The sequence below is a fragment of the Hemiscyllium ocellatum genome, chromosome 3 (assembly GCF_020745735.1).
Source record: "Hemiscyllium ocellatum isolate sHemOce1 chromosome 3, sHemOce1.pat.X.cur, whole genome shotgun sequence".
In the NCBI taxonomy this organism is placed as follows: Eukaryota; Metazoa; Chordata; class Chondrichthyes; order Orectolobiformes; family Hemiscylliidae; genus Hemiscyllium; species Hemiscyllium ocellatum.
This window is the reverse complement of record NC_083403.1, coordinates 68,761,697-68,789,396: the sequence shown is the minus strand read 5'-3', so window position 1 is coordinate 68,789,396 and position 27,700 is coordinate 68,761,697. Positions and strand designations below refer to the sequence as shown.

Genomic DNA, 27,700 nt, shown 5'->3' with positions numbered 1-27,700 from the left:
TTTTCTCCCTGTATTCTTCATCTCCTGCAGTTTCACAACCCTCTGATCACCTGAGTTGCTCTAATTCCTGCACATTAAGCACTCTACTACCAGTGGCCATGCTTGCGGTTTTGTCCCTGATTTCTGAAATTACTCCATAAAATTTTTTGCCCCACCACCTCACTTTTCTTCTTCGCAATACTCCTTAGAATCTATGTCTGACCTCCAATGTTTTGGTTCAAAAACAGGAAATTCCTGGAGAAACCCAACAATAGGGTTATCCCTCCGTGGATGCTGTCAGCCCTTCTGACTTTCTTCAGTAATCTCTCCTTTCAATTCAGATCTTCAGCATCCATGCCGTTTTTGGTCCATTGTAAAGTTTTGGTTCAAAGGGCTATTTTGTGTTGTACCTCCAAGAAGACATTGTTCATGATGGAGGCGCTATATAAATGCAAGTTACGGTTGTTGCAGCGAGGAACCATGTAAATACTGTTATTGCGGAGAGGTGCTATATAAATGCAAGTTAATGTTGTTGTCGCTGCAGTGTGACCGTCGGTCGAGCCACAGCGCGTGGGCGATGTTTCTAACGCATGTTCTTGCCCCGCCCCTTTCTCCATGGTGACGGCTCGAACGACGGTTCCACGCGCCACTCATTCGGCCTTCTACTGTTGTGGCAGGCGCGAGCAATCGAGAGTCGGTTCCTTGACAACCAGAACCGGAGGTGGTGCCGGCTCCTGGGAGGAGGCGAGAGGAAACTCCGGGGCAGGGCTCAGGCTACGGGGTCTCAGTCACCAACCGTCACCTGCCCCTTTCTCTCCCGTCCCACTCCATCGGCTATGGCCTCCTCAGCCGGGGCTGCGCCGGCAGCGGTAACCGGCCCCTCCATGTTCCGCTGGCTGGAGGTGCTGGAGAAGGAGTTTGACAAGGCCTTCGTGGATGTGGACCTGCTCCTGGGGGAGATCGACCCCGACCAGTCCGAGATTACCTACGAGGGCCGCCAGAAAATGACGGCGCTTAGCTCCTGCTTCGCACAGCTTTGTCACAAGGCGCAGACCGTCTTCCAGATCAACCATAAACTGGAGGTGAGGCCAGTGGTTTAATGTGACGGTGGGACTAGAGAATCCCCCACCCCTTCTCCCTTCCTGAGGATCTACAGATTACTGCGAATATCTCAGCAGACATCCCATCCACCACACTAGATCAGCCCCTTACTGAGGGACGTACATTCATGTTAATACTGTACCTCAATATAGTCTCTTCCATTAGGTCAGCCCCTGAGGATCAATGTAATTATGTTGATATGTCAATAAAGGCCCCCTTCCATTGTCCAGAATCTTCCTTGGTGCCCACATATACAGAGGTTTTTCATTGGATCAGACCCTTACTGAGGGTCCATAAATTGGTGTGAAGATTTCAGAAAACCTCTCACATTAGGTCAATTTTTTTTACTAAAGGTCAATATATTATTGTGAATATTGCAACAGGCCGAAACACAATACCTGGAATTAAAGGTCTTAAGATGAGCATGAAATCATTGTCAGTCGTTGAAAAAAATTCATCTGGTTCACTAATATGGAAGGAAACTGCTATTCTTACCTGGTCTGGCCTACATGTGACTTCAGACCCACAGAATTGTGGTTGACACTTAACAGCCCTCGGGACCGTCAGGGATAGGCTATAAAAACTGGCCTAGCCAGAGATGTCTGCATTTAGTGAATGAATTAAGAAAAAACCTCTCTCCAAACTGGATCATGCCACTTACTGAGGGTCCATATGTTAATATCTCACTAGAGACCACAAGTTGAATTCTGTTCTTACTGATGGTCGTTGGCACTGGATAGGCACAGTGGCTCAGTGGTTAGCACTGCTGCTAACACAACCAGGCCCTAGTTTCAATTCCATTCTCAGGCAACTGTCTATGCAGAGTTTGCACATTCTCCCCATGTCTGCATGGTTTTCCTCCCACAGTCCAAAGATATGCGAGTTTGGTGAATTGGCCATGCTAAATTGTACTGTTATGTCCAGGGAAGCATAAATTAGATGTGTTAGCTACTGGAAACACAGGGTAGTGGGAGGGGGATGGATCTGTGCGTAATGTCCTTTGGAAGTTTGATGTGGACTTGTGTGGAAACAGGCCATTTGGCCCAACTATAGAGATTTTATGGAGGATCAATGCCTTAATGTCAGTATCTCAACAAAAAATTCTGCCCAAATCATTGAAACAGCCTATGTATAGTACATATTTGATATACTGATGATCAGTATATTAATGATCGTATTTCAACACCCACCGCCATGGGATCAATCTTTTACTGATGGTAAAAACATTCATGCTACGATCTCAGTAGAGGTACCTGGTTAGATCAACCCCTTTCTGAGGGTGACAATGTGTTAATGTTATTATGTAAAACCAATTAGGAAAAGTTTCTGATAGATGTTTAAAAACAAAAATCATGTTTATTGGAGGTCTTTGAAAGAGTAACATAAGAGCTGTTGTGGTAGTGTCCCTATCTCTGAGCCAGGAAGCCTGGGTTCATATCTCACCTACTCTAAAGGAAATTCATAACATGTCTGAACTGATTGGTGTTTACATTTGAAGAAGTAATGAAGAGGATTGATGAGGGCAGAGAAGTGGACTTGATCAAAATTGACTTCAGTAAGGCATTTGACAAGGTGCCTCATGGCAGAGTGATTAGAAATGATCGATGACATGCATTACAGGGAGGGCTAGCCATTTGGATACAGAACTGGCTCAAAGGTAGGAACCATTGAGTGATGGTGGAGGGTTGCTTTTCAGACTGGAGGCCTGTGACCAGCATTGTGCCACAAGAATCAGTGTTGGGTCCACTGCTTTTCATCATTTATATAAATGATTTCAATGTGAACATTGGAAATATGGTTAGTAAATTTACAGGTGATACCAAAATTGGCGTTGTAGGGGATGGTGAAGAAGGTTAGAGTCACAATTAGAGTGGTGCTGGAAAAGCACAGGATGTCAGACAGCGTCTGAGGAGCAGAAAATTGACTTTTCAGGCAGGAGCCTTTCATTCCTGATGGTTCTCCATCAAAGGTAGAAGATAGAGGGTGGTGGTAGAGAGTTTTTTTTCAGACAGGAGGCCTGTGACCAGTGGAGTGCTGCAATGATTGATGCTGGGTCCACTAGTTTTCACCATATGTATATAAATGATTTGGATGTGAGTATAAGAGGTATAGTTAATAAGTTTGCAGATGACACCAAAATTGGAGGTGTGTAGTGGACAGTGAAGATGATTACCTCGGATTACAATGGGATCTTGATCAGATGGGCCAATGGGCTGAGAAGTGGCAGATGGAGTTTAATTTAGATAAATGCGAGGTGCTGCATTTTGGGAAAGCAAATCTTAACAAGACTTATACACTTAATGGTAAGGTCCTAGGGAATGTTGCTGAACAAAGAGACCTTGGAGTGCAGTTCAGAGCTCCTTGAAAGTGGAGTCGCAGGTAGATAGGATAGTGAAGAAGGCGTTTCAGTACAGGAGTTGGGAGGTCATGTTGTGGCTGTACAGGACATTGGTTCAGCCACTTTTGGAATATTGCATGCAGTTCTTGTCTCCTTCCTTTTGGAAGGATGTTGTGAAACTTGAAAGAGTTCAGAAAAGATTTACAAGGATGTTGCCAGGGTTGGAGGATTTGAACTATAGGGAGAGGTTGAATAGACTGGGACTGTTTTCCCTGGAGCATCAGAGGCTAAGGGGTGAGCTTATAGAGTATTGTAAAATCATGAGGGGTATGTATAGGATAAATAGACAAAGTCTCTTTCCTGGGGTGGGGGAGTCCAAAACTGGAGGGCATAGGTTTAGTGTGAGAGGGGAAAAATATAAAAGAGACCTAAGGGGCAACTTTTTCACGGAGGGTGGTACGTGTATGAAATGAACTGCCAGAGGAAGTGGTGAGGCTAGTATAATTGCAACATTTAAAAGGCATCAGGCTGGGTATATCAATAGGAAGGGTTTGGAGGGATATGGGCCAGGTGCTGTACGTCTCTATGACCTGAAAACTACATACTTTTCTTTCCCCTCAATGTGAAACAAAAAGGAAAACAAAACTCTATTCTAGCAGGGAGCTTTGATCAAACATATTAAATAGGTTTGGAATTTCCTGTGGTGAGGTATGCTTCACTTCTAATGAAACATGCTTTTCTAGTGAGTCATGCAATAACTAAGAAAGTTGCAGATGTGATTCCAGACCTGAGTTGAATTTCTATTCTTACCTGGCCCTCCGTTGCATAGGTGTGAATTTTACCTGCAAGTTGTATTAGAAATGAATGTTTTTTTTAGATTAGACTTACAGTGTGGAAACAGGCCCTTCGGCCCAACAAGTCCACACCGACCCGCCGAAGCGCAACCCACCCATACCCCTACATTTACCCCTTACCTAACACTACGGGCAATTTAGCTTGGCCAATTCACCTGGCCCGCACATCTTTGTGACTGTGGGAGGAAACCGGAGCACCCGGAGGAAACCCACGCAGACACGGGGAGAACGTGCAAACTCCACACAGTCAGTCGCCTGAGTCGGGAATTGAACCCGGGTCTACAGGCGCTGTGAGGCAGCAGTGCTAACCACTGTGCCACCGTGCCGCCCGTTGGATGAGGAAGGATTAAATAACCTTCAGTAACAGAGAGGTTGATGATCAAGCATGGCCACTTTAGATGCCTCATGATGATGTAAACATGCTGCCGGAAACTTTGTGTTGTCAGGAAGAGAAATGTGGTAAGAAAATAAATATAATTGTTTTGAAGATGTGGAAACTGAGAGTTCACTAAAATTGCTGTCAGTTTACCAAAATGGATATAAGCAGGAAATGTGGTAAATATTATTTTAACAGCCAGTGGAACCTGTAAAGCTGGCCAGTCTACCTTTTAAGAATGTGTACAAAGTTAAAAAAATCACACAACACCAGGTTATAGTTCAACAGGCTAATTGGAAGCGCACTAACTTTCGGAGTGACGCTCCATCAGGTGATAATGGAGGGTTTATCGAGCACAGAATTTATAGCAAAAATTTACAGTGTGATGTAACTGAAATTATACATTGAGAAATTGATTCTGTTAAGCCTTTCATCTGTTAGAATACAGTGATAGTTTCACTTCTTTCATGGATAAATCACAAAACCTTTTTTTTAAAGTTGCATTGTCGGGTTAGCTGTTAACAATGGTGATAGCTAGACAATTTGTTGAAGGTGTTGGCCCCCTGTGTTCTCTGTCTATGCCATGATGTTTAGATTGATTTTAATCTAAAAAGTGAGATAACAGAGTTTTACATAAATTCATGCAGTTTTTGAGCTCAGAGTTCTACGTGAATGCATGCAGTTTTGAGCAAAGTACAATGTAACTCTGCAAGTACAAATTCACCCCACAAAATATATGTGTGCATGTGGGTCTTTGTCTGTCTGTGTGAGTGTGTCTGTCTGGGATGGGGGTTGTGAGTGTGAGAAAGTGTATGTATGTGTGTGTAGTGAGTGCAGAGTGTCTTAAGTCTGTGAGGGGGTGCATGTGTGAGTGTGGGAGCATGTGTGTCCGTATGGGTGTGTGTGGGTGTCTGTGTGCGCGTCTGTGTGTACCTGTGTCCGTGTATATATGAGAGTGTGTGTAGTGCAATGGTGATCACCTATAATGTGACATGAACCCAAGGTCCTGGTTGAGGCCCTCCCTATGGGTACCGAACTTAGCTATCAGCCTCTGCTCGGCCACTTTTCTCTGCTGCCTGTCCCAAAGTCCACTTTGGAGGATGGTCACCCGAAGGTCCAAGGCTGAATGTCCTGGACCACTGAAGTGTTCCCAACTAGGAGGGAACCCTCCTGTCTGTTTAAAGAATATGGAGGACCATCCTTTGATCTGTGCTGCTTTCTTGCACAACTTTATATTTGTTAAATTGACATTCCTCTGACATTGAACTTGAGATCAATCATAATATATTTTTGTTTAACTTCCTGTTATCGTTCTGTTCACATTTATTGTCAGACTGAAATGCTTAAATGATAATTTGGTAATGACTGCAGCAGGTAGATTGTCACAGAGAGGTATAAGTAGTTGAAAAAAGATTAAATCTACTATTCTGTAGACCTGTACTTGCACCAAGAAAATAATGCCATGATAGCTTGCACCTGTATGTGTAATTAGATTAGACTTACAGTGTGGAAACAGGCCCTTCGGCCCAACAAGTCCACACCGACCCGCCGAAGCGCAACCCACCCATACCCCTACATTTACCCCTTACCTAACACTATGGGCAATTTAGCATGGCCAATTCACCTGACCCGCACATCTTTGTGACTGTGGGAGGAAACCGGAGCACCCGGAGGAAACCCACGCAGACACGGGGAGAACGTGCAAACTCCACACAGTCAGTCACCTGAGTCGGGAATTGAACCCGGGTCTACAGGCGCTGTGAGGCCTGTAATCTGGCCTGTGAGGCCTGTGAGGCTACAGGCCTGTAATCTGTAATGCTATCCAAACTGAGCTGATTTGCAAATGTTGCAATCATGTTCAGGACCACTAGCATTTAGGACGGAAATCAGAATACCCTGAAATTAATCAATAGAACCACAGCACAAGATTTCATGTTTTCATGCCTCAAAAAGAGCTAAACAAAATAAGCACTATGAAATTAACATTACAGCTTTTGAAGGCTTCTGGGATTACTCCAAAAATATCCCATAATCCTCTCTGTTTTGCTTTAATTCTTGTTAGTAAAGCGATTCTTCTATGATTCTGTGGAGATCCTTCCATTGGCTTTTGGCTATGTGACTTTCCGCCTTTTTTACAACTGTGTGGATGCCTCTGCCACTTGTAAAGGTTGCTAGTAGATATCTAATAGCCTTACCGCAGCTTTCTAAGCTAATTCTACTTTCTGCCACAAAGCCATATGCGAACCACACAAATTTAGTCTTCTAATGACATTTCCTCCAACAGTCTAAAGATGTGCAGGTTAGGTGAATTGGCTGTGCTAAATTGCCCGCAGTATTAGGTGAAGGGGTAAATGTTGGGGAATGGGTCTGGGTGGGTTACTCTCTGGAGGGTCGGTGTGGAATTGTTGGGCCGAAAGGCCTGTTTCCACACTGTAAGTAATCTAATCTAATCTAAGGCAAATCTTCTACATGCCTTTCCTTCAAAATCCAAACTGACATCCTCAGCCATATTCTGTGTAGTAACTGATTAAGATTGTATTTTCTCTGCTTGAAATTCATGCCTAACTGATTGTCACCTCGCTTTGGCTCTTTGTAATAGTGGTGCAATGCAGTCTTCTCAAAGCATAGCTACAATTGCCTCTGCTTTGTAAAGTTACTTCCATCAGGCATGTTTGCCATATTTTAAGTGTGGCTTTATTTCTAAATGAGGAGTCATGGAATAGTTATGACAAAGACAAGGCCGATCAGCCCATTATGTTTGGGGTGGCCCTTTGGAAGAACAATTCACCTAGCTCCATTATCCTGTCCTTCACCCATAGCCTCCATTTTTTTTTCACTTGAGAGAATTGTATAGTTCCCTTTGGAAGGTTTAAATTGAAAATGACTCCACCATACTCTTACCCAGAGCTAAGTCGCAAAACCAATGAGATTACTGGAGCAATCTCCTACTGTTGTGAGGTGTTATGACAACGACACTGTTTAAGCCACATACAGTAGTTTTTGTCCGTGTAAGATATCTTTTACAATACAGGCACCATGTGTATATATCTACTAAATGAACCTCAACTGCCACGCAAAAGTCAAGAAAGTAAGCACAAAGATTGAAACAATAGTTATATAGTCTGTCTCCAGTCTTTCAATTTTACTAACAAATGTGGAAAATGTAAAATGATGTATGTCTATTGCCAATCACATCAACAAGTGTCTATTTCTCACATTGCACTTAATAATTAGAAACGAAGTATCTGATTCTGCATTCCTAAGTAGAAGGTATTTTGTTTATGTTGTGTCTTAAAAGAGTCATTGCAGTGGTATTTGACAGATAACCAAAAATGTTAGTAAACTAATTGGCATACTACTTTCTAAGCATTAGATAATCAACATTCTCAAGTGTACGGTTTCAGATTTAATACTTCTTCATAATCCACAATCTCTCTCTTTGTCAACATTGTGTGTGTGTCTCACTGTGTGTGTCTCTTTCTCTGTATGGATATGTCTCTTTCACTCCCTGTCTTAGAGGGGAGGTAATGGAGGTATTATCGCTGGACTGTTGATCCAGAGAACCAGATAAAGTTCTAGGGTCCTGGGTTTGTAACCCACCATGACAGATGGTGGAATTTTGAATTTAAAAAAAAATCTGGAATTAAGAGTCTAATGATGATCGTGAAACCATTGTTGATTGTCAGAAAACCCCATGTGGTTCACTAATATCCTTTAGGGAAGGAAACTGCCTTTCTTATCTAGTCTAGCCTACATGTGACTCCAGACCCATAGCAATGTAGGTGACTATTGACTGTCCACTGGACATTTAGGAATGGACAATAAATGCTGCTTAGCCAGTGACAGGCTTATCCTACATTTTTTAAAAACATTTTCTCATAAAACCTGTACATTGGCCTCTCAGTCCTGTTTCTGTATTGTGGAAAGAAAAATGGAGTGAACACTTTGAGTCCATTGATTTATTGTCAGTTCAGGATGCAATGCTAATTGGAAGATAACCATCTAATCACCAAGACATCATGCAAGGCATTTCTCAGGGTAGTGTCCCAAGCCCAGCCATCTTCATGAACTCAATCAAAAATCTTCTGTCTGCCTTAAGATAAATAGTAGAGATGGTTGGTAATAATTATGCAATTTTCAATTTCATTCACAATTCCTCAGACTTCCATGCAGCAGATTTGGAACAACCTGCAGGGTTGGGCTGATAAGGGGCAAGCTACACCTTTCTTACACAAATACAAAATAATGACCAAAATAATGATAATAAGGAGAGTGTAACTATGTCGTTTTGACATTCAGTGGGATTACCATTGCTTAATCCTTCATAGATCCTGCAGCCACTATTAACTAGGAAATTAACTGGCCCAACCATATGTTTTAATTTTTTCACTCATGGGATTTGGGCATTACTGTCTGGGCCAGCAGTTATTGCCCATCTGAAGTTACACTTGGGAAGGTAGTGGTGAGTTCCCTTTTTGAACGGCTGCAGTCTGTTTGTTGTCGGTAGAAATACATTTAGGAAGGTACTTCCAGGCCTTTGACCCCATGACACTGAAAAATTAGTGATATGTTTCAAAGCTTGGGTGGTGAGTGGTTTTGTGTAAATCTTGCTGTTGGTGGTGATCCCATGTATCTTTTCTCTTTGTCTTTTGAGATGATCATCAATCTAGGGTAATGGTTGTCACCAACTTACCTTTTGTCTTCATTTTGTCTTGAGCCTATTGAGTGCTTTAGTGATAGACAGAGCTTCTAGACAGCAGACACTGTTCTGAAGTAGCAAGGAAGTTAATTGATTGATATTAATAAATGCACCCTGTGTTTGAAGCGTAATTATTAATCTTCAGGGAGGTCTCTCTACTCCCTTCGAAGTGAGTAGGACTCTTTTTCTTCAGTAGCAGACTGTGTGACATTAGAGTAGATTGAGACAGTGTGACAGAACATTAACCCTTCAGAACTATTCTCCTACACAACACCATCTACGTACACCAGGCACCACAAAGCAGATTGCTTAATTTGTGGTCCCTTCTTCAAGCTTAAATATTCACCCCTCCACCACTGTGCATCATGGCTATTGCAGTATAGATGTATTGCAGTACATTACTAAGGCTTCTTAAATAGCACCACCAAACCTGTGACCTCTATCATCTGTGAAATAAAAGGGAGCGAGGAGATCACAACATCGCCGTCTGCAAGCTGTCCTCCAAGTAATTGTCCTGACTTGGAAATGTATTGTTGTTCTTTCATTATTGTAGGATCAAAATTCTGGGATTCCTACTTTAACAGCATATGGTGTACATGTACAACACTGGCGAAAGCACAGTATAAAGATTAGCTTAGAATCCCTATAGTGTTGAAACAGGCCCTTCGGCCCAACCAGTCCACACTGACCCTCTGAAGAGTAACCCATCCAGACCCATTTTCCTCTGACTAATGCACCTAACACTATGGGCAACTTAGCATGGCCAATTCACCTGACCTGCACATTTTTTGGACTGTGGGAGGAAACCGGAGCACCCGGAGGAAACCCACGCAGACACAGGGAGAATGTGCAAACTCTACACAGATAGTCGCCCGAGCTGGAATCGAACTTTGGTGCTGTGATGTAGCAGTGCTAACCACCGAGCCACTGTGTCAGCCAAAGAGGTGTTTCTCCATCACCTTTCTTGTGTTAATTGGGAATTGGAAATACATAGTGGTCTGTATGTAAGTTAGCTCACTAAGCTAGAAGGTTTGTTTTCAGATGTTTTGTCACTATACTAGGGAACATTATCAGTGAGAGTCTCCGGTTAAGTACTGGTGGTAAGTCTTGGTTTCTTAAAGGTGGGTGATGTCATTTCTGGTTCTCTTTTTCAAGGGAAGGTAGATGGGATCTAAATCAATGTGTTTATTGATGGAGGTCTGGTTAGAATGCCATGCCTCCTAAGAATTCTCGTGCGTGTCTTTGAGGCATGGCATTCTAACCAGAAGTCCTTAGGATTGACTTATAACCAACCTACCTTCCCTTGAAAAAGAGAACCGGAAATGACATCATCCACCTTTAAGAAACCAACACCTATAAATAGAGAGACTGGACATACCACCAGTGCTTCACCAGGGACACTCCCTGATGATGTTACCTAGTATGGTGACGAAATGTCTGAAAACAAACCTTCCTTCTAGCTCAGCGATCTAATGTACATATCATAAACCTGAGATACAAATATTCTCAAAAACTGACCCTGACAGAGATGATCACCTTTCAGAACTGATTTTAAGGTAAAAAACATTAGACTCCAAGAAGGAGGCTTTGTCAATATTATCAATGCCTGGAAAATAAATTTTAAAAATAATTTGTTGGCCACCTATATTTTGGGGAAATACACAAGATGATCAATTATGCTTTTTTTTGTTATATATAAGACATCTGCACACCATCCAAGATTGATTTTTCCATCAAAAAAATATCAGTTTATTTTTAAGGACTCCATGTTAGATGTTTCCTCTGGTTTTTCCATAAAATGTTCAAATAATTTGAGTCCAGTTTCTGCCTCTGCAGAGCATTGGAAGCATCCCAATCGAAGACAGAGCCTCGATGTGTGCAGTACGTTACCCTTGTAGCGTTTGACACAATTGAGCAGGCCATCCTCCTCAAAATCCTCTTCTATTTTGAAAATCTTCGTGGTCCTGCCCTAGTTTAATTCCACACTTGGCTATCTGATTGTAGTCAAAGTGGTTTCTCATCTAGTTGTATGGATAAATTTATAGACCTGTTTCCTTTGGTTAGTGCACCAATGATGTGATTGATTTAAATCTAATTGAGCAATGGTTGAGAAATCTTTGTTCACGAAGTTGCTGGAGCATGGAATACTTTGCCACAAGGAATTGTTGAGGCAGAGAGCATTGCATCTTTGTGAGTAAATTGATAAGTGTTTTGAGACAAAAGAAGATTTCATGCTTCCTCTTTTTCAGTTAATGTTATTGTTTAAGATGTTTATTGATGTTTCTTCAGCCTCTGTGTTAAGTATTTAATCTTTTGATGGCAGTATTAGGGTTTGTCGCAGCCTTTATACATTTAATACCAAGCTGAAAGTCAATACATGTAGTGTAGTAAATCATCATGCTGGAAATAGGTGGAAGAAGAGTTTAAAAATTAATGATTACGTCATGTCAAGAAACATGTTCACATATACACATTGGCACAAGGGTTAAATTGCTAATACAACTTGTGAGCATCTGCAGGATGTGGTAGTACAGTTAATGCTGAGAATCAGGTATGGTGGTGACTTGTTTGGCAAGCTCCCAGAATGTCAAACATGGGTGTGTTACATGTTCTACTTTATCATCAACACTTTACCTCCCCCTCCCACTCCACCAAGGCCATGCAGGTCCTTGGACTCTTCCATCACCAGACCATAACAACACGACAGTTGGAGGAAGAGCGCCTCATCTTCCGCCTGGGAACCCTCCAACCACAAGGGATGAACTCTGATTTCTCCAGTTTCCTCATTTCCCCTCCCCCCACCTTGTCTCAGTCAAATCCCTCGAACTCAGCACCGCCTTCCTAACCTGCAATCTTCTTCCTGACCTCTCCGCCCCCACCCCACTCCAGCCTATCACCTTCACCTTGACCTCCTTCCACCAATCACATCTCCATCGCCCCTCCCCCAAGTCCCTCCTCCCTACCTTTTATCTTAGCCTGCTGGACACACTTTCCTCATTCCTGATGAAGGGCTTATGCCCGAGATGTCGAATTTCCTTTTCCTTGGATGCTGCCTGACCTGCTGCGCTTTTCCAGCAACACATTTTCAGCTATCATATAGTGTGGTACTGCTCGTGGGAGAAATTACTTTTTTCCAGTTACTGTTTTAAGCTATAAGGAAAATATTTTGGGGCATGTACTTTCTTCTCATGGTTTTTTTGTATGCTTAATGCTGTTGTGATGAAATTGCCTAGAGCTTAGAAGTGATTCCCAACTTTTTCCGTACCAAGACACATTCCAATAAGACAAATCATTCCCCAGCACACCCACTTTTCTCACACCTCATGTGTGGTGTGGGGAAGTCTACATATACAGGGCTCTGGAGACTTGCACATACACCGTAAATAGTGGTGGCTGGTGTCAGCAAGTACTGCCTTCAATAATCGGCACTGAGACTCCAGAGCAGTTTGGAAGCGCACATACAGCCTTGACCTTCAGTTAGGGCAATGCTGCTTCTCGAGAACTTTTCATAGCATACTTCTCACCTTTTGATTGCTATGACGCACCAAATGAGAACCACTGTTTTAGAACATTAATTTTTTTTAAAAAATCTTTGATTCAATGATAAAATAATGCTGTAAACTACACATCGACATTCAATTAAACTAAACCATGAGGTGAACTTCATATATTGAGTATCTTATTGCTGCTGAACTGCAACATGAGCAAATTGAGTATAATGTGTTTTTTTTCTGAAAAGTTTGCTTTGTTTGAATTGGTTGAATTCCTGATAGACTATGGAAAGTTTACTTCTGAAGGCAAGACTTAGATATATGTAGTTTTATATAATTGATGTGGGAACCAGATAGAACCTCATATATATATTCTGTAGATATTCATTGCAAACAAATAAAATAAAATCTTTGAGATTTGTAATGATCACATTTTCATTTTGTACAATGTTTTCAGCTGTTAACCATCTGCTTTTCATTTTCCCCTGTAGGCTCAGTTACTGGATTTGAAATCGGAGCTAATCGACACCCAAGCTGAGAAGGCTGTGCTAGAGAAAGAAGTACATGATCAACTTCTCCAGCTTCATGCTGTCCAACTGCAGCTGCATGCTAAGACTGGGCAGAATGTTGACTCCAGTTCAATCAAGGCTAAACTAGTATGTCCTAGCAACAAAGCTACTTTAGTTCTCAAACAATGAAAATTGTTTTGTTCAGCCTTATTTAGGATGAATTGTTTCAAGGGTTTATATTTTCAGATCAATTTTCCTTGAGCCTATCAAGCCACAGTTCAATATTCAAAAGACTAGCAAAAAAGTCTGCTTCCCCAGAGACATTTACTACTTCTGTAGGCTGGGTTTTTCATGGTTTATTTCATTTTGTGATATTTTATTCTGATCAAATTTTTAACCATAGAAAGTAATGACATCTCTAAGCTCTCATGGAAACTGGAGCATGCATATATTCAGCGAGAGACTGATGAATGATAATCAAAAATGAAACTTTTGTTGCTGTACCTCCCACTCTAGACTGCATTTCCAGGTAGCTTAGATACATTGAGGTCAGTTACTATTCTCTACTGCTGCCTTCTGAGATCAGCTAATTTGGGACAACTCAATCAGTAAACCCGAGACACTTTTTCATTGGCACAGTTTAGTCTTATGTCATGTTGTATATTACTCACTAAAACCTTGCAACTTCACAAAGCTGTTTTATGCTGGATAAATAACTCCAATGTGGACTGAAACACTAATCTGCTCAATCTTCTTCTTAAAACAGTTCTCAGCTGAGAGTCCTGAAGGATGATTCTGAAATCAGATGCAACCGCTTAAAATTTGCTGTGATTTTCCATCCATTAACATTAATGTAATAAAATTGGAGTCCACTCCTACTGACCTTTTAAGATGCAGTCAAATGGATATACTAGATATTGTACAGGCTTTCTCTGGAAACACTGTCAGTGACCTTGTTATTGATAGAGGAGAATTTTGTGATGGGAGTAAATGGGATGAGTAGCAGCTTTCTTCTGGAATCTAAGTTGTTCACATATTGCAGGGTTTTAACTCCACATTGTGCATCTTTTAATTTCAGGCAGGTTTCTTTCCTGCAATCTAGCCTGATTGGCAGGCTTGTTTCTCTAAGCAGAGAATGTAGATGAAGAGACCTTAGCTTCAGGAATAGACCATGAGATTGCAGTTGCATTCATCAGAGTGTGGGTTGGAATCTGGACTTAGTGGATGGTCACTAATCGGTTGAGGAGGTTCTGATCCCCAATCCTGGGCGGAGGTATAGGAATGGATGGGTGATCTTCAGCTTGTTCTGATGGTAAGCTGGGGTAGGTAGACTTGGTAGACTGAGGAGAAACACTCCTTCCTCTCCATGCCAAAGTTGTACTGTAAATACATTTGGTTTTTCCAAGAAACAGTCCTAATTCATCAGCTGGGTTTTCTGAGGCTTCAAACACAAGTCAATAATATTTAAGTTGTTGTATGGTGGCAAACTGGAGGTGGACTGCGACTTTGTAGTCTTTCAGGTTTTCTCTAAGCAGTGGCCCATGTAAATGGTTATCTTTCTTCACTTTATGTTGCCATAAGCAGGGTTTATTTTAGATGTTTTATTGGAAGTGTTGCTTTATTCACTAATGTAATCACACAGCTTAATCATACAGCCTTTGATGACTTGCATGAAATTCTGGAAATATATTTAAATAGTCTTTTCAGTCATGTTATGATAGGTAGGTAGGAGCTGGTGGGACTTGAACTTAGGCCTTCTGGCTCTGAGGTAGGGCACTGCCACATCACCAGTTGCTAAACTTGATGACACAAAGAAGAGCAAGTTGTGAAAAGTAGATGGATTCAGAGAATTGGCAAAACTTTGGGAGGTTTGCATAATGTAAGAAATTGGGAACCTTTCCCCTTGGTACATAGACTACAAAAGCACCATATTAATTAAATGGAGAGAGGATTACTAAAATTAATTCATGGGATGTGGGCATCACTTTATTGTCCATCCCTAGTTGCCTTCAAGAAGGTGAGTTGCCTTCTTGAACCACTGCCGAACTCTGAGGGACAAAGAGATTTGACTGTCTTGGTACAGGAATCACAATGTATGGAGGTACAGCAAGTGATTAGGAAAGCAAATGGGATATTGTTATTTATTGCAAAGGATGTGGAATGTAAGAGTATGGATGAGATCACGTCTCACACATTGTGTACGGTTTGCATCACCTATTTTAAAATAAAATACAATTGTATTAGAAGCAGAGCAGATGAGGTTCTCTTGACTGCCAGGGATGAAGTAATTGCTTTATAAGCAAAGTTTCTACAGGTTATGCGTGCATACATTGGACTTCCAAAGAATGAAAGGCAATCTTAAGAGCCGAGGGTCTTTACAAGACAGGTATTGAAAATGTGTTCTCTTTTGGGAGACAGTAGAACTAGGCTACATAGTTTTTAAAATAAGGGATCTTTCATTGAGGATAGGGGAGGATTGTTAGCCTGTGGAATTCTTCTTATCCCAGAGCGTAGTGGAACCTATAAAGTTAGATAAAGCCTAGTTAGATTATTGACTGACGAGTGAAAATTTATAGGGGAAAGCGGAGGCCATAGTCTTGTTAGATGATGGAGCAGGCTCAAGGTACGAATGACCACCTTCTAGTTTGTAAGTTTGTGTTAATATTGAAATGTAATCTCTGCTTTGATATTAGACAAAATTCACTGATTACTCCCTTTTGTTTTCCTGTGAATGAGTTTTAACTATTTAAAATGTATTAAAATGTCTGCTATCTTCCTGATACTATTTTCTTTCCTGCCCTAAGTCTGTCCTTTCAGTGGATGAGCTGGTAAGTGAGTGCACAATTGTGACTACTTTTCTGTGGATTCACTGGCAACTGTCACTGCCTTCCATCGATCTTACCCTTTCATTATAAGTCATGCAGGATAATTTTTGAACTGGAGTGCTGGATTAATGGTTGGCACAGCGTACAATACTTAATGTGTCCTTTCATAAATGTAAAACTTTGACTATTTTTACTGCTGTGAGCAACAATGATAATTTAAAACATATTTTAAGAATGATTTACTGAAGCTATGTAAATTGACCATTTCTGCTAACTTCAGTTAGTTGAAGATTTTTAATTTTGAGTATTTTAGTAAAACCATAGTTTCATACATTTCTCAGAAGGCTTTTAACCCAGGTATAATAGATCTGCTAGAAACTACTTATTAGTTTGTCATTCATCAGAATAAAACTAGTCTTTATAAATTATTCTAAGTGCAGTGAATATTCTTCATCTTACGAGCCATAACAGCCAGTAGATTTGATGCTTAAGATAATTAATGATGTTAAACGTATGTATTTTCCCACTTCCCACATCTCTGCTATTAATTCATATAATATTTTTTCAGTTTCTATACAGTTGAAGATTAAAAATTAAGATAGCTAAACATTTATTATTTCCTACTTTACCTAAAGTATTGCAATCTCATGAAATATTTTTCTTGTCATTTGAGTAGTTTATTAGAACACTATGTTGGACTGTCTTATTGCATTTGAGCCAAAGTTGTTCTCATCCTTTAGGATTTGACTTTGATATTAAGTGTGAAGACAACACAATCTTGGCAATGCTTGCAACTTCAAAGGGCAATATATATACTAATGAGGGAAATTACATGTATTGGTAACCAGTGTGTCTATTTTTCTGGAAAGGAGAAAGAACTAGAATCCAATAAAAAAGAAAAAGTGAAGGAAGCAAAGCTAGAAGCTGATGTGAAACTGCTGAGAAAAGAGAATGAAGCCTTGCGTCGCCATATAGCAGTTCTGCAAGCTGAGGTATATGGTGCAAGGCTGGCTGCTAAGTACCTTGATAAAGAGCTGGCAGGCAGGTGAGGAGTCACTCATAATGTATGTTATTGTATCTAACAGAAAGCAAACCAGACTTTTGCAGACATAAATTATTTATCTTCCTTTAATATCTCAGTTGTGATAACTTATGACGCCAATAAATAAAATCACCTTTCTTTACCATTTGCAATAGTGATGCACCGATAAGGTAGCATTTTAAGGTGTTAAAACAAAATTAAGTTGTCACAACCTGAGTCGAAGGAAATTGGAATTCATACACTTTACAGTGGTGCATTTGATGAGCATAATCTTTATCTTATATAGAGTTTCAGATTATCTCAATTAGCATATTCTATATAAAACACCTTTTAATTCATGTGGTAGATTTTATGCAGACTTCACCATGAATTCTGGGTAAGAGAAATGTAACACGCTAAAACAGGAGCAGAAGCAGGCATTCCAGCCCATCTAGTCTGCTCTGTTAGTCAGTAGGATCATGGGTGATCTGTTAGTCCTCAGCTCCACTTTCTTGCCTTTTTCCCCTTAACCCTTGATTCCCTTACTAATTAAAAATCTATCACAGCTTTTAATATGCTTAATGACCCAGATTCTACAGCTCTAGTATAGAATTCTACAAATTCACTATCCACTGAGAGAAAAACCTTTTTCTTCTGAGATTATGCCTTCTAGCCCTAGCCTGTCTTACAAGGAGAAACACCCTAAGGCCAGCATTCATTTGATATCCTTAATTTTCCCTGGAAATTATTCACCCTCTGTAACCACAACAATCCATGAAATTTAGATAAACTCATTGTGCTGAAAATGTTGCCTAAGACAATATTCAGTTTCTAAAGGCGAAATGGTTGCACCCGAGGTACTTGCCTGTTTCTCTCCCTTAGATGTCCACTGTACATACTCTGTACCTTTTATTTTTATTTCCTGTCACATTGATGTTCCCATTTAGGTGAACAGGAACTTCAGCTGGGTCACACATTGGTTTAGCAAGCAAGTAAGCAGCCTCTATTTTGTTTTTGTTGACACATTTCAGAAACATCAATCTTTCTAATATTTAATACTTTGTGCAGAGTGCAACAAATCCAGCTGTTGGGTCGAGACATGAAAGGACCTGCTCATGACAAACTCTGGAACCAGTTGGAAGCAGAAATACATCTTCACAGACATAAAACTGTTATTAGGGCATGCCGAGGGCGCAATGACCCAAAACGACCTCTGCCCATGCCACCTGGGCACGTATGTAAAATTTAAGTTTTCACTTTTTCAATAAAAGATGATATTTACTTGCATGTAAATTTAAAAACCTTCCAAAGGCTGAAAATTCCCTGGAGTTCTGCAGTTTGAGATTTTGTGTATGGAGCCAGAGCACGTGATGCTAAATGACTATTTTACAACTACTTTTTTAACCAAGGAAGATGCTGAGAAAGTCTCAGTCATAGAGCCATTCGATGGGCTAAACTTTGGTTGAAAGAAAGTATTAGATTGTCTGGATATACTTAAAGTTGACTTGTCACCAGCACTTGATCAGCTGCATCCACGGATACAGAAGGAAGTCAGTGTCAGAGTAGAAAAGGCACTGCCTGTAACCTTCAAATCCTTCTTGGATACAGAATTGATACCAGATAACAGGAGAATTCTAAATGTTACACGTTTTTTTGAATAGGTGTGTAAGGATAAGCCCAGCAACTGTTTATCAGTTAGCTTAACCTGGTGGTGGGAAAGCTTTTAGAAACAATAAACTGGGGAGAAAATTAACAAAATTAAGGAAAATGAATTATGTACACTAAACATTTTGTGTTTTTCAATGAAGTAGCAAAAGAATTCTTATGGATGATGTAGTTAATGTGGCATAAATATATTTCCAGTAGGCATTTGATAAAGTATTGGTGATTGGTCAGTTTTGCAAGTTGGCCATGGTCGTCTACAAATTCTCATCTCTGAGGAATCCCTTCCCCTCAAATATTGACATGAAAATTTAAAAATAATTTACACGAAAACACCTTTGTATTCAATTCTGAGCACCACATTTTAAGATAGATATCAAGGCCTTCAAGAGAGAGCAGAAAGGATTTTTTGGAATGGTACCAGGCATTATCATGAAATGCATCATCTCTGTACACAGTTCTCCCAATGCTGGAATTTTTGAATAATAAAAATCCTGAAAGTATAACATGTTTTGTCTTATCTCTTAATAATTGAGCAGAATATTGATTAGAGTTTTAATTTATCGTTGGGTCCCAAGATTAGGTTTCATTAGGGCTTTGTTTTCAGTGCTTCAGCAAATCATGTAATTTTATTTTCTCCAATTTATACTTATTTGGGCTCGTTAAGTTTGTCATTATTTTCATTTGTTGGAATTACTCACCATTCTTTTCTTCCTAAAATAGGATCCAAATGTTATAAGGAAGTCCCAAGGTGTTGGGCCAATTCGGAAAATCCTGTTAGTAAAAGAAGATCATGAAGGTCTTGGCATATCAATTACAGTAAGTCTGCTTTCATATCTACATACTGAGATTTACACAACTATCTAGAACAGGAAAACATCAGTTTGGACAGAACCAAGGGATGCTGAAGACCAGATGCAAGAGCTTCAATTTTGTCTCTATTTAGGAGGCTTAAATGGTAGATCTTGTAAAGGACAAATTTTTCATTGATTTCTATGATCTGAAAATGATATACCACTTATCTTCAATCTTGCAATATACTGTAGCTCTATGAGCAGTAGCACCTAGTGTCTCAAGATTTACTCTTTTTTTGTGTGTCAAGTGTTTTACATTGTGGGTCTGTATTGATTGTGTGATAAGTAATGTAGGAGATGTCAATTAACCACCTCTAGTACAAAGTCTCACTGCAATGGGACAAATGAGCTCAAGAAACTCTAGGTTCTGTGTCACAGAAAGTAGGCTACTTGGTTTCCTGTGGGCTCTCTGATTTGATTTTTTGAAATCTCTAATGCAGCAAGTTTGTAAATGACTATTTTGTACTTGTTGCTTTGTTGATTGATGGATACCATGTCTGTTGCCTATTGATTTGAGGTATAAGCAAATCAATGACAATATTTACTTAAACATTGAGTTTTATAATGTTCCATGAGGCATACAAAGTTAAACAGATTAGAGCCTCCTGTTGTAATGTATATTAAAATGAATGATTCATGATTGAATTTGTGAATGTAATCTGACTTTTCATCTCATTCAAGCTAATAACTGATATTGTCTAGTTATGAAATAAAGTTGCAAAAGGTTGTATTGAAACAACTGATGTAGTGATTCCCCAGCTAATATAACAAGAATATACATCCATTAAATACAAGAATAGAGAACAAAATCTCAGCAATTTGTAAAGTGTACACTAAATAAAAAGCACCATCAGAGACTATAGTGAAAAGGCAAAGTTAAGTTTGAAGAAGAAGGTTGAAATTAAGTTTTTGGAAGTAGGCTGGTGATGAATTGAAGGAGTTTTGACATGGAACCCAGAATTTTATTGTAGCTAAATAAACAGGTAATGATTAATTTCTCATTTTCTTGGACTCAATGTTTGGAGAATGGGTGGTGCATGCAGATATGCAGCTGGAAATACTGATGAGGTAGAGTAGGTGAATACATGAGGGACTTACCCAAGTGGATTTATTCATCCTTGTTTATGATAAGTTGAAATTTGCAGAGGATGAAATTGTTGGGCAGTGAAGGAGAAAACAAGCAAGTTGTGGTTTGCAACATCGAGATAGTTATAAATCACACAACACTAGGTTATAGTCCAACAGGTTTAGTTGGAAGCACTAGCTTTTGGAGTGCAGCTCCTTCATCAGGCACAACCACCCAGTGCTTCCAATTAAACCTGTTGGACTATAACCTGGTGTTGTGTAATTTTTAACTTTGTACACCCCAGTCCAACACCGAAACCTCCAAATCATGCAATCTAGCTAAGTAGTTTGAAAGGAAAAGGAGGTCACCTCAAGGTATTCAAGAAATTGAATCTTGGAGTGACAAAACAGGGACTTGGCAACAGCATAAATTTGGGAACAAAGGCAAGGAAAATTCTGAGCTTAAATGTTGGCAATGATAAATGAATGAGGTAAAAACAATGACTGCAGATGCTGGAAACCAGATTCTGGATCAGTGGTGCTGGAAGAGCACAGCAGTTCAGGCAGCATCCAACGAGCAGCGAAATCGACGTTTCGGGCAAAAGCCCTTCATCAAGAATAAAGCCTGATGAAGGGCTTTTGCCTGAAACGTCAATTTCGTTGCTCGTTGGATGCTGCCTGAACTGCTGTGCTCTTCCAGCACCACTGATCCAGAATGATAAATGAATCTCAGCTCGAGTTTAAATAGGACGCCTGATGTTTGCAACTCCTAGTCTAGTTTTAAGGTAGCAATTTGGGAGATTATTTAAATCTTGGGCAATGGCAACAGGGTGTGACTGGGAGCCAAAGACCATAATGACAAATTTACAAATACTTGTCTAGAGGAAATTGCACCTCCGTAAAGGAGCTTTAATGCTGCCTGAGAATATTAACATGCAGTCTATAATCCCATCTTCAGTCAAAAGTGCAAAATGTAGTTCAAATGTGAGAGTGAGATTTTTTTACAAGTGTAGTATTCCTTCTGATCTATATTATATTTCCTAATATTGGGCATGCATTGATATTTTTATATGCATGTTAAGAAGGTTCCCATAACAACATCGAGTCACAATGTCAGATTTTACAAAAAAAAATTTAATAAGCGAAGTTACATTAAACTTGTAAATCAATAAAAACACTACAGTAGATTTTAGAGTTTAGCTTATTTGAATGCTACTACTCTGTTGGGAGCTGTTGTAACATTTTGTAGCATACATGTAATGGGATAATTTTACGGGATTAATACGAAAATAAAACTGCATTATTTAGATGTTAACTAAATGTGTTTTAAATACAAAACAGGGTGGCAAGGAGCATGGAGTTCCAATTCTAATATCAGAAATCCATCCAGGTCAACCTGCTGAGCGATGCGATGGCCTGCATGTTGGAGATGCCATATTAGCTGTTAATGGAATCGATTTGAGAGATGCCAAACACAAAGAAGCTGTTACAATTCTCTCTCAGCAGGTAATTAAACTGACCTCCTCTTAAGTTACATGTGTAATTTTAATGTTTTCTTGCTGGACATTTGCCACCATGTATTTCCTGCATTTTGACTGGCACTTATCTTGCCAAAAAGATATATTTAAGAACTCAAATGAGGAACTTTTATAGTCCATTTATACTGTCTTGCAAATCTAAGAATGCTCTGCTTTTTTCATATAATTTAATAATTCTGCTTTATTAGCAACAGAAGGTTACAATAACCTTTTTTCAGTGTTCAACTGTGGAATATTTAAGTGTTTTCTGAAAGCATAAATGAAACATTTCAAATTACTAACAGCACAAAAACATGCAATTCAACCCAATACATCTGTTAATGTTGCTGCTCCATACAGATCACCTTGTTTAAGGTCAACATATCCTTCTATTCCTTCATCCCTTGTCTGCTTATCAAGGTTTCCCTTGAATGCACCTTTGTGCTATTCACCTCAGCTGTTCATTTTTCCCTGGCAGTTCCATATTCTAAGCAATGTTTGAAATAGTTTCTTCTGAATTTCCCAGTTTATTTTAGTAATATCTACTTTATGATCCCTGTCACTGATTTTCAACTGCAGTGGAAATGCATTAGCTATATGTCCATGCTGTCAAACCCTTTCATAATATTAAAAACCTGTATTAGGTCATACCATAACTTTTCTAATGAAAAATGATCTCAGCTTGTGGAATGTTTCCTTACAATTCCAAAACTCTAGTGAATTGTTTTACATCTCCCTTCCATGCCTCTTTTTATAACTATTCACAGGCCCCTTTTTGGTCCAATCAAGGTTTGATACAGAATTGTCATTCAGTAAAAAATATGCTGGCTCAGCCAGCAACACCTGCATCCCATGAATAAATGTTTTAAAAAGTATAATTCAAGTTCAGCATAACCTAGCTGCCCTTCATTGCTGTTCCATTAGAAGTGAACCTGTGATTTTTTTTCCCAAAAAGTGAATTATAATGTTACTTTCAATGAGTTAAGTATTTGTACTGCCAGATCTCAAAGTTCATTTACCTCATTTAAACATATTTTCTAAGTAGTAGGTCACTTTATTCTTCAACCAACTGTACTACTTCACACTTTTATTCACTTTGAAGTTTTATTTGTCATAGGAAGACATTTAAATTTATGTCTCAGCATTTTCTGAAGTATCATGTGGGAGTTTTGACATGAGTCAAAGACCGGAAATGTAATTGCTACCTTCCTGACTATTAATTCTATTTGACTGGCTGAATTTTTTCAATGTTTTGTGTTTTTATTTTAGATTTCCAGCAATGCCCGTAATTTTTTTTTTAAATTGTAGAATTACTTAATTCAGGACTAAAACAAAAACAACTTTTTGTTTTAAAGAGAGGAGAGATTGAGTTTGAAGTGGTGTATGTTGCTCCAGAGATAGACTCTGATGATGAAAATGTGGATTACGAAGATGAGACTGGGCACCGATATCGCTTATATCTTGATGAGCTGGAAGAAAGCAGAAATGCAGCTGTTGGCAGAAATGATGGCAGTGGTGACGCCAAACCCCTAGCAGGTAGACATTTCAAAATGTTCACCTTGAGTGACTAAACATCTTAAGGTGTTTTAAAATCATTTTAAATACTACAGAGAGAATGAGCCTGCACATTTGCACAGAATTTTTCACAGCCTAAAGACTCTTCAAACAATTTACAACACTTATTACACAGCATTGGTTGTTATGTAGGGAAATGTGACACCAATTTGTGTTCAGCAAGGACCCATAAACAACATTGTGATAATAACCAGTTGATCTGTTTGAGTCATATTGGTTAAGGAATGTATTTTGGCGAAGGGACTGAGAGAATGCCTTGCTTTGTTTCAAATAGTGCCATTTCTGTCTGAAAGCTAGCTGACTTCTTGGTGTACCATCACAAGTTTTAAACTGAATTGTATGCTCCAGATCTGAATTAGAACTTGAACCCAAATCCATGACTTTCTGGTTCAGGGACAAGAGTTCTATCACTGAGTTAATGCTGATGACCACTCTTTGGGATTGAATAGAAATTATAATCTGGTTGTTCTGGAACTTGCTACATTTCAGTACCTTGCCAAATTGGATAATCCTCAAGTGAAGCCAGACTTGTGTGCCAGCAGAGTTATTGTATCTATCAACAATCAAGCTATATTTTACCCCCTTTTTAAAAATTCTGGTTGATTTTTCTCCTTTTGTATTCTGGTGCACTGAGGCCATTATGGGCATTTATTATGCAGCTGGTATGTACTTCAACAAAGATCAAGTTTTTTTGATCTGTGAACTGAATTTAATGCTGGCATTAACAGCCAAATTGTTGGGTGAATATTATTTCTTCTTTCTCACTAGAGGTTCTGTTTTGGAAATTCGTTTTTGTTTCTTTCTGCTAAATGACTGCATATTTCCCATGTGACAGGGCAGCTCTGTATTTTTGATTGTTGCCAGATGCTCGCAGGTAGTCAGTGTGCCAACTTAACCACTTCAGTATTCCTGAAAATTTGTTTTATAATTTATATAACATAATTACATTTTTTTTTGCAGAGTGAAAAATGTCACCTAATATAAATTCTAAAATGTCTTTACCAGTTTCATGCATTTTCGCATAAGATATTAACACTGACTTTTTTTTTAATAGTAACAGAACAGAAACCAGTTCTAGATGCCATCTTAAATGGGGATGCAGGAACAAGCAGTGAAACTGCTTCAGAAGATGCAACACCGAAACAGAAAGAGTGTGCAGAAAGCTCATCTTAAATTGTCCCTATGTTACTTGAACATTAAAGTGATATTTCTGCACTTGACTGGCAATACCGAAGGAACATTGTGTGAACGTGATCAACTGTGTATACCTATATTTGAAAATAATGTCTATAAGGGATCACCATGATTATCTTATGTGCCTAAGGAGTTCCAAATATTGTACACCATAGAGTTGCATTATTAATGGTTCTGCATGTATGAAAATAATTTGATGTTGTGTTAATTAACAAACACAAGTAAATTGTTGGGTCTGTATGTTCTGATGTTACAGGTAACTTAAGTTTTGAAATTAGTAGGAGATTTGGCATGTACTAGGTGCTAACTTACTAGTTGGTGTCTTTTGGGGTATTTCAAACTGCCAGTTGCACTTTCTCCTTGGGGGTTCTTTTGTGCACAATATTTGCACAAAAAAAAGCACTTTCATCCTGTTATAGTTATGTTCTATCAATCTATTCAGTGATGTTGCTTATAAATTAAACCGTAGGCCTTTGGGGAAAATTTGATATTGCATTTGCTCCTTGTTTTTCATATGTGATTAATTGGAAAATCTATATTTTTTTTCTTGAAATATATGCAGAACTGTTAATTGGTTTTCCTAAAGGTACAGTAGAACTGTCCTCACCCTTGGCCTTTTCCATAAAGAATGTAGTTGCATTGTACTAAATGTTGGTATTAATGTAGATAGAAATTCACTGTTAACAAATAGTTAATATCTACAAATAGAAAAAGTGTGATATCTTGTGTTTAAACTTTACGATACAGAAATAATGAGTCAGTGAGATATAGATTATTAGGTTGTATAACTGAATCTCATTGAAAGACTAATTTCTTGAAGGACATTCCTTAATTCAGCAAGAAGAATTATTTAATGATACCTTGACAGTTACTTTATTGTAAGTACTCAATTCTTATGTATCTTCAATCCAGAATTGAAATGCACTATTTATAATGATCAGGTTAGCCTTTTTAAGGACATAAAATAGAACATCGAGTAAAGTTAAGGTGACCTCGACATATTTGATATAGGGTCATTTCTTCAGGTGCATTGCATCCTTGGAAGAGATGAATGTTGTATGAACCAGCCTCTATTCATTGATCTCTTGCAATTAGTTAATATGACCTATGAATTTGGTTTTCAAGTAGTGCAGGTGCAGAATGAAGTCCATATTCCATTGAAATTCAAAACAATTTCCCATGTGTGCAGACATGCTTAAGGATACTTAATAACAAGAATTTAGGCTGGGGAAAGCTCACAGTACTATAACAGGTAGCTATTTAGGTGGAAAAAATTGTTTTTAAAACCACAATATAGTAGTTGTTGGAAACCTAAAATAAAATCAGAAAATGCATTAAATGTTTTGGTCAGGCAGCATTTGAGAGGAGAGAGGTGGTGGCGCAGGGGGTGGGGGTGCAACAAGCTTTGCATTTCAGTCATATTATTTTTTGTTAGATGAAAATAACTTACTTTCTGAACAAAAAACTCCCCCAAAAAGTTCCTGCTTCTCCCATTTTATCTATATTTACACACTAGAGTTCACACTCTTTCTATTTATATATTATAATGAAAATATACTTCACTTTTATAGTGTAAGTTCATTCTCAGCAGTGATTTCCTCACCATTCTTGTATAAGCAACTCTATTGTACATACATCTTTGTTGGATTTTTAACTATTTATAAAGTTACAGTTTATGCTTATTTTTATGTCCCTACCCAACCCCTTTCATTACTTTAAAATTGTACTGTAGGTGACTGTTGACTGCTATTACACACTGACATTTGGGTTTAGTTGCTTGCTGAAGCAGCTTGAAATTTCTTCCATATTATATCATCCACTTATTTTCCATGATGATTTGACTTTTAAATACCAAATTCATTCTCCACTGCTTCTGAAGCCTCAACAGAAATAGCAATACCATTTCTAAGCTTGCTGTCTTTTGTCAATTGATGACAATGAGTCACCATTGGATAGGTGCACGTAATTTGAGATTTAATAAATTTGTTGTGCATCTGTGGCAATGTAGATTTTTGTTTCTTGCAATTTCATTTCCTGTTACAAGTGGCCAAATGGAATGCATAGGACCCTTTGATGTACCAAGATCTTATACTTCTGATTTTGCAATGTTCATGATAACACACGTGGTAGTGGCATTCTTACTGAGCTGGAAAATGTCTCATCTCATTGTCTCATTACAGACTGTACTGGAATATTCTTTTACATAACAACTCATTTTAATATTCTTTAACACCAGTAATACTGGCAGTGAATTTCATTCATTGAGTGATCTTTGCTTCTTGCCTCAGCATAAAATTCTGGCTTTGTTAGTGAAACAGTGGAGAAAATGGAAAAGCTCTGTGTAATTTATTTCATATTCACTTGTTATAAAGTGTTTAATGTATTGTTTACATTAGTTTAACACTCCAATATATTTATGGCTTATATTCATTTCCTTTTGAATTGGGAAGTCTTAATTTGGATGAGAATATAATTTTTATAGTTTTACATCCAGGTATAATTACAGAAAACCAAAAATAGACTAAATGGGAAAAAGTGATTTTCTTAAGATTTTAAAAATGAATTAAATCTTTCATACTATGCTGGGAAGCGAGGGATGTGGGAGGATTAGAGGCTGAAAGTTAACTGCAAATGTGAATT

The 27,700-nt window shown here is 38.8% G+C and overlaps 1 protein-coding gene across 1 annotated transcript; it reads left to right on the top strand.

The window, feature by feature from the left end:
- The first annotated feature begins 657 nt into the window (after window positions 1-657).
- Window positions 658-27,490, top strand: gopc (golgi-associated PDZ and coiled-coil motif containing). Its single transcript, XM_060850756.1, has 8 exons — window positions 658-1,061; window positions 13,330-13,494; window positions 17,042-17,217; window positions 18,262-18,427; window positions 19,579-19,674; window positions 22,116-22,280; window positions 23,647-23,827; window positions 24,921-27,490. The coding sequence occupies exons 1-8, from the start codon at window positions 816-818 to the stop codon at window positions 25,037-25,039; spliced, it is 1,314 nt and encodes a 437-aa protein (XP_060706739.1). The 5' UTR covers window positions 658-815; the 3' UTR covers window positions 25,040-27,490.
- The last annotated feature ends 210 nt before the right edge of the window (window positions 27,491-27,700 follow it).